General features: G+C 37.2%; 1 protein-coding gene across 4 annotated transcripts in view; it reads left to right on the top strand.

The window, feature by feature from the left end:
- The window catches only part of kctd15b (potassium channel tetramerization domain containing 15b), a 41,992-nt gene that overhangs the window by 18,295 nt on the left and 16,197 nt on the right, over positions 1 to 7,500 (top strand). For all 4 annotated transcript variants that reach the window (XM_077194699.1, XM_077194697.1, XM_077194698.1 and 1 more), the window contains exon 3: positions 3,626 to 3,770. In XM_077194699.1, the coding sequence (XP_077050814.1) occupies positions 3,626 to 3,770 (145 nt within the window). The remainder of the gene's footprint in view (positions 1 to 3,625; positions 3,771 to 7,500) is intronic.

Below are 7,500 nucleotides of genomic sequence, written 5' to 3'. Positions count from 1 at the left end.
ACAGAAGCGTATTTACTGCTCTGAATGAGTCTGACAACCGTATGCCCTGCTGTGTGAACCGAGAGAGAGAGAGAGAGAGAGAGAGAGAGAGAGAGAGAGAGAGAGAGAGAGAGAGAGAGAGAGAGAGAGAGAGAGAGAGAGAGAGAGAGAGAGAGAGAGAGAGAGAGAGAGAGAGAGAGAGAGAGAGAGAGAGAGAGAGAGAGAGAGAGAGAGAGAGAGAGAGAGAGAGAGAGAGAGAGAGAGAGAGAGAGAGAGAGAGAGAGAGAGAGAGAGAGAGAGAGAGAGAGAGAGAGAGAGAGAGAGAGAGAGAGAGAGAGAGAGACAGAGAGACAGAGAGAGAGAGACAGAGAGAGAGAGACAGAGAGAGAGAGACAGAGAGAGAGAGACAGAGAGAGAGAGACAGAGAGAGAGAGACAGAGAGAGAGAGACAGAGAGAGAGAGACAGAGAGAGAGAGACAGAGAGAGAGAAAGAGAGAGAGAGGGAGAGAGAGACAGAGAGAGAGAGAGAGAGAGAGAGAGAGAGAGACGGGAGAGGAGGAAGAAAAGAAAAACAGGCAGCATTTTAATTGCTTTTTAAAAAAAGTGCAGATGAAAAACAGTGTTTGCCTGGAGGGGCATGGTGAAATTCTAGCTGGAAGAATTGCAAGACCATATGAGAAAGGACGACCGCGGGCGATACAGGGAGATGAGTATTGGTTTTTTATAAAGCATTTTGCATCGATTTCCAAAGGGGGGGAATAGAGAGAGAGAGAGAGAAAGAGAGAAGGAAACAACAGGGAAAACAAGAGCTTTAGAAAGTGCATAAGGTGACGAGACTTGCGTGGAAGAGTGTATGAATTACACCGTGCGTTAAAGGAAGGAAAGGTCCACGTTCTGAAGAACAGTGTGTAGAAACACACACCTGGCAGAGCTCAATGAACTGTGTGTGTGTGTGTGTGTGTTCGTAAATCACTAGCTTCCGCTGAGTCAATAGCCGTCGCTCTAGTAAACGTCTGCTAGGCTTTGACGAGGCTGTGTGTTTCTGTGGTTCTGGAGAGCCGTCAGCTGATCCAGGAACTGTTAAAGAGGAGATTACATCGGCTCGGCTCAGGAACGGAAGGAAATGCTGATCCTATCAGAGTTCATAAAGAGAACCGATACATGCAGAGAGAGGAAGATATTTACACGTGTCCAGTGTGTCGGACGCTGAGTTAGACGTTTGCGCTGTGTGTGTATCAGGCAGGGTTACACTTTACTACAGACTAACATGAACTAAGAATGAACAATACTTCTACAGCATTAATTGATCTTAGTTAATATTTATTTCAACGTTTACTAATACGTTATTAAAATCAAAGGTTGTATTTGTTAACATTAGTTAATGCACCGTGAACTAACATGCTGTGTTTTTATTAAAGGGATAGTTCACCCAAAAATGAAAATTCTGTCAGTATTTACTCTCCCTCATGTTGTTCAACCCCGTAAGACCTTCGTTCATCTTCAGAACACGAATTAAGATATTTTTGATTAAATCTGAGAGCTGGATCACTCCTCCATAGGCTTCTAAGGGATTGACACTTGTTCCCCGAAAAGTTATTAAAGACATCGTTAAAATAGTCCGAGTGACTACAGTGGCTCAATCTTAAGTTTATAAAGCGACGAGAATACTTTCTGTGCGCAAAAACAAACAAAAATAACGACTTTATTTCAACTATTGATTTCCTTCTCTGTGGGCCTCGAGTGAGTTCACTAGTGTAACAGCGTAAGATTCTGTGTTGAACGTCACACGTAAGCTCACTATTGGCCGACGCTGGTCATGTGTGTGATGTGTGTGACGTACAACACAGAAGCTTACGCTGTTACACTAGTGAACTCACTCGAAGCCCACAGAGAAGGAAATCAATAGTTGAAATAAAGTCGTTATTTTTGTTTGTTTTTGCGCAGAAAAAGTATTTTCGTCACTTAATAAACTTAAGATTGAGCCACTGTAGTCACTTGGACTATTTTAACGATATCTTTAATAACTTTTCGGGGAACAAGTTTCAATCCCTTAGAAGTCTATGGAGGAGTGATCCAGCTCTCAGATTTAATCAAAAATATCTTAATTCGTGTTCTGAAGATGAACGAAGGTCTTACGGGGTTGAACAACATGAGGGAGAGTAAATACTGACAGAATTTTCCTTTTTGGGTGAACTATCCCTTTAAGTAATATTAACAACGACAAATAAATACTGTAACAAATGTATTGTGCATTGTTCGTTACATTTACTAATTTTAACTAATGAACCTTATTGTAAAGTGATTGCAATGTTTGATATTGGTAGATTTAGTAGGGGAATGGTTCATAATGTATTGAAAATGGACACACACACCTAGTGAGCTGCCTACATAGGGAGCACCCTAACTATCATGAACCTCACAAGGGACTGATTCGATTTTTTTTATTTGACTCTAATAAGCAACAAAGTAAGTATAAAATAAAAAGGGTATTTTTTATGGTTGCAGTTAACTGATATTATTAACATATTGTTTCTATTAAGAAGACTTTTTTATTATTATGATTTCATAGTGTATGATTTCATACTTCATACTCAAATTCAGATTTATCTCTAAAAGTGAAATAGTTAGTAGAATGTATTATATCAGAAGCATTTTATCTGGTGATGGACACACAAACTCTGATTAAAATGTTATTAAAGTGAAAGAAATAAAGTTTTTTTGCTGCGAAAACCACCTTTGGGAAACTTTAATTTTATCTTCTTTTTTTTGTGAAAAACTTTTGCTTGCTAGTGCGCTTGTGTTATCGATCTCTTTTATTCTCCTTCCATCACTAAAATCCCAACTAACAGGGAACGTACTGTTTTAGAATGTTCAGAATGTTTAGAATGTTCAACATTCAAAAGTAACAATCCCATAATGTTTGAAGAATGATAAACTGAATGTTTCTTTAATGTTTGCATAACCAAGCAATACCGTTTTTAAAACATAAAAAAGGATGTTTTCAAATATTCAGAGAACATTCAGATATAATGTTTTCATAACTTAATGAGAACATTCTTATAACATATTTTTATTAGCTGGGAGACTTTGTTTGTGTTAATAATTAATACGGGTTTTTAGATCACAAAAGTTGCCAGACTTCCAACTATCAGTCAACATGGGTATTTTAATCTTCAGGATTTGTTGCAAAGGAAACTTTCCCCTGCATCCCTCATACAGTCCTTACTGGTGTTTGCTAAGTTACTCACTGCTTTTACTCATAGTGATTTTAACAAAGCACTATCATTATTGCAAATAAGCATCATAGGCTTTTATGACTGTCCTGCTTTATTTCAGACGCTGGTCGTGCTTCCTGACATCATGGTGTTATGTGGGAGTTATTTAATTGGCTTGTGACAGTTGAGATGATAAAACATTGGATGGTTTTCAGATGTGTATTAATCTCACTGTAGAGAAGGACTTGAAACGCTCTTCTCAGCCCCTGAAATCTGCCTAAAGCCTCTTGTTTCAGAACCGAGCGTTAATACGTTTTTGGCTGGGCACTAATAAAATTGAAAAATAAATGCTAATTGTTTCATGCATTTAAAGGAGACTGGCCTCGCTCCATTAACTGTGAGTGTGTGTGTGTGTGTGTGTTAATTTTCAGGATCAGCAGGCTGTTTAACGGAACCGAGCCAATCGTTCTGGACAGTTTAAAGCAGCATTACTTCATCGACAGAGACGGAGAGATTTTCCGCTATATTCTCAGCTTCCTGAGAACCTGCAAACTGCTCCTGCCGGATGACTTTAAGGTATTGAAAATGAAGGATTATTTTGTCTGAAGCATGTTCTTCTGGAAAAATCCAGATTCACTTGCTGTTTGCAATAGAATGCATGTAGTGTACTACAGTAAACATTGCATACTGCTTATAACTAAACAAAGTAGTATGTGAAACAGCGTGCAGCATGCCATGATGTTTCACGTGCATTATATCAATTTAAAAAGTTATCATTGTGAAATTTGGGCGGGGGGGATATTTTATCAATTATTTGCATTTTTAATCCAGTTGTATATGTAAGAAAATTAGTGTTGATATAGATTCATTCATCACACTGGAAATGGAAGGTCGATACATTGCATGTTGGGATACAATACAAATCGCTATTAGATCTTTATTTAATCTCGTTGCTTTCTGAGAGACATTAAAGAGATCTCAATTGTGGCTTTGCTTTCCCTTAAACTCGCCCTTGTTTGTATTCTGCACATTTTGTCTGAAATGAGGAAACAGACTGTAGAAGAAGACAGCGGCTAATGTCCGCTATAGCTCCACCTGTGGCGATACTGAGAATGCACTGCATTGCAAATGGCAGTAATGCACAAAATTTGAGTAGAATATCGAAGTAAATGTGTTCACATGCTTGCATAGTCCTAACCAGACAAATCCTTAAAAAAGGACTAGTAATAACGTGAAACGATGAAGATCAGGAAATTATTTTAGTTTCTTGGTTTTTATTTCTGTTCTATTTGGTAGCCCCGCCCATAGTGCAATATTATTGATCCAAAATAGACACAGGTGAAACTCGAAAAATTAGAATATCATGCAAAACTTCATGTATTTCAGTAATTCAGATTAAAAGGTGAAACTAATATATTTAGCATATATAACTATATACATATGCATGATTATACTTTTCAGAGGGCCGACATTTCTGTATTTAAAATCCTTTTTTTTATTGATTTCATGTAATATTCTAATGTTTTGAGATTTTGAATTTGTGGTTTTCATAAGCTGTAAGCCATAATCATCAAAATTATAACTTTTGCATGATATTCAAATTTTTCGAGTTTCACCTGTATATATGTATCAAATATGTTCTAATTGGCTGTGATTGTGTCACATTGCAGTGTTTTCCCTGTATGAGCAAATTACATTCATATATCAGAACCACAGAAATGACTTGAATTCATATTTATTCATAATGAATAACTGCATATGGCATATTCAGTTCAAAGTCTGTTTGCATAGTGCTTTTCACAACACATAGCACTAAATGTAAAGCTGCTTTTATCCTCATGGATGAACTCTCCCTTCCAAACACGCAGAAATATGATGTAAACACAGTACATCTTTTAATCTTGATCTGGATTCGCTTTGCTTTTCTCTCTTGAGTTGGACAAAGAACCCAGTTTGATCTGATGATCAATGTGTGTGAAATCAGACAGAGATGTGAACGGCAGCCGGCGGTGTGAAGCGTGTCTGTGAGGCATCGTGACTGTCATGGCCCGCGGTGGCCTGCGTTTCGCTAAATCAATGTGAACGTGGAATATGCTTTGCATCTATCAATGAAAAAGGCATCATTTGTAGCAGAGATTATCTGTTGTCAAGCTGCTCGAGTCAATAAAAGCATTCTGCTGCTGATCTGGTTTTGTTTGTGACCACTAGCAGCGATTATAAAACATGTCTTGCTTTCAGAATATCATCAATGGTTCATGATAAATCCGATGAGCAAGACAGTAAAGAGTCAGTTTTGATTCCAAGGTTTGTGTCATGTGACCTCTACATCAGCATGTGCTTGACAAAAATCAAAGAGAAATGGTCATATCTTATACGTATTAGATGGAGACAGGGGAATATCTCTCTCTCTCTCTCTCTCTCTCTATCTCTCTCTCTCTCTCTCTCTCTCTCTCCCTCAGTCTGTGAGATGTTGTCTTGCCGTTGGCCATAGAGTAAGATCATTATTTTGGATCGCAACAGGCCTGTCGGATCGCCTGAACATGGGAATTCAGGGTAGCGAATCGTCTTTCTTTCTTCACCTCTCTTGTCTCAAGCTCTTCATCGTGTTGCTTGACTGTAAGAAGAGCGCTTTTCGTGTTGAAAACAGAGATCCAGGCGCATGCGGAGCTTCTTTTAATACCGTACCGTTCCCTCGTTCCCTCCAGCACTGATGCACTGCATGCGTTTTGTCATCTGCAGTGTGAAGGGCAAAAGAAAAGAAATAAGACATGGGCGAAAAGAAAAGAGCAGCCTAACTATCTACGTATGGAGGTAACTGTTAGAGATGTGTCCCATCCAGAGTTAGATATACTTTCATGCACATTTTTCCCTTTATAATGTCCTCTTGCAATGATTTCGAACAATGCAAAGTTATTTTTTAAAGCTTATATTGCAATGGGTTCCATGCAATTCAAGCATTTTCTGCTTAGATTAATGGTGAAATGTGCCATGTAAAAAATGATTGCACAGTTTTATAATAGTCTAATTTTTTTATTTATTATATATATATATATATATATATATATATATATATATATATATATATATATATATATATATATATATATATATATATATATATATATATATATATATATATATATATAGTGCTTGGAAGCTTGAACCATCCATGTACAGAGGTTAGAGACGTGCTCCGGCTAAAGCTATATATACTTGCATATACATATTTCCATTATAATGTCCAATTACAGTGATTTTAAACAATGGAAAAATATATATTTTTAAAGCTTTTATTGAATAATCATCCACGTATTGAGGTTAGAGACGTGTCTTGACCAGTTATTTATACTTTCATATACATTTTCCCCTTATAATGTCCACTTGCAATGATTATCTAAAGTTAGTTTGTAAAGCTTATATTCCAATGGATTGCATGTAATTTTGAAAATATTTGTGAATTTTTATTTTGAACAAATTGCGAAACTGATTGCCGTGTTTTATAATAGTCAAATTTTCAAATGTATGTATTTAGTGCTTTTACAGAAAATAATGACGTTAATGTTTATAATATCTTAAACTCTTCATGCCTTACAGCTGCATTTATCAGATTAAATCTGTGTGATAATATAGTTTTCATTTCGTGACGATACAAGCAATCAAGCAGTTGAGATTACCTATATAGTATATATTGCTTTACACAACTATACTGTGTGTTTGCAGATGATACTTCTATATCCAACTTTATACATAGATCTGTGTGATAATATGGTTTATATTTTGTGACAATATCAAAGCAATTAATCCAGTATAGCAAATCTCAACTGCTTATGTGATTATTCTGTATATATGTAGGTGAAGTTAATATATCCAACTTCATAGAGCTTGAAAATATAGTTTACATTATGCAACGATATAAAGAAGACTTTTATTACCGTGTCAAAGGTTGATCCTTCACTGTCTGTTTTCTGCAGAGAAACTGTGTACAATCAGTCATGTAGTTCAGTTTCTATTCAGGCTGTGTGCACTTCATGGTGTTGGGTCCGAGTCCACCTTTGTCGAGTCCGAGTCGAGTCCAAGTCCTTACCAATCAAGTCTGAGTCCAAGTCCAATCAAGTCTGAGTCCACCTTTGTCGAGTCCGAGTCGAGTCCAAGTCCTTACCAATCAAGTCCGAGTCCACCTTTGTCGAGTCCGAGTCGAGTCCAAGTCCTTACCAATCAAGTCCAAAGGTCCAAGTCCGAGTCCAAGTCCTAGTCCAAGTCCTTACTAATCAAGTCCTAGTCCGAGTCCAAAGGTCCGAGTCCAAGT

This window comes from Siphateles boraxobius, unplaced genomic scaffold (assembly GCF_051911475.1).
Source record: "Siphateles boraxobius isolate OS27281-9 unplaced genomic scaffold, OSU_SipBor_1 32, whole genome shotgun sequence".
Classification (NCBI taxonomy): domain Eukaryota; kingdom Metazoa; phylum Chordata; class Actinopteri; order Cypriniformes; family Leuciscidae; genus Siphateles; species Siphateles boraxobius.
This window is presented reverse-complemented; position numbering and strand designations above follow the sequence as displayed.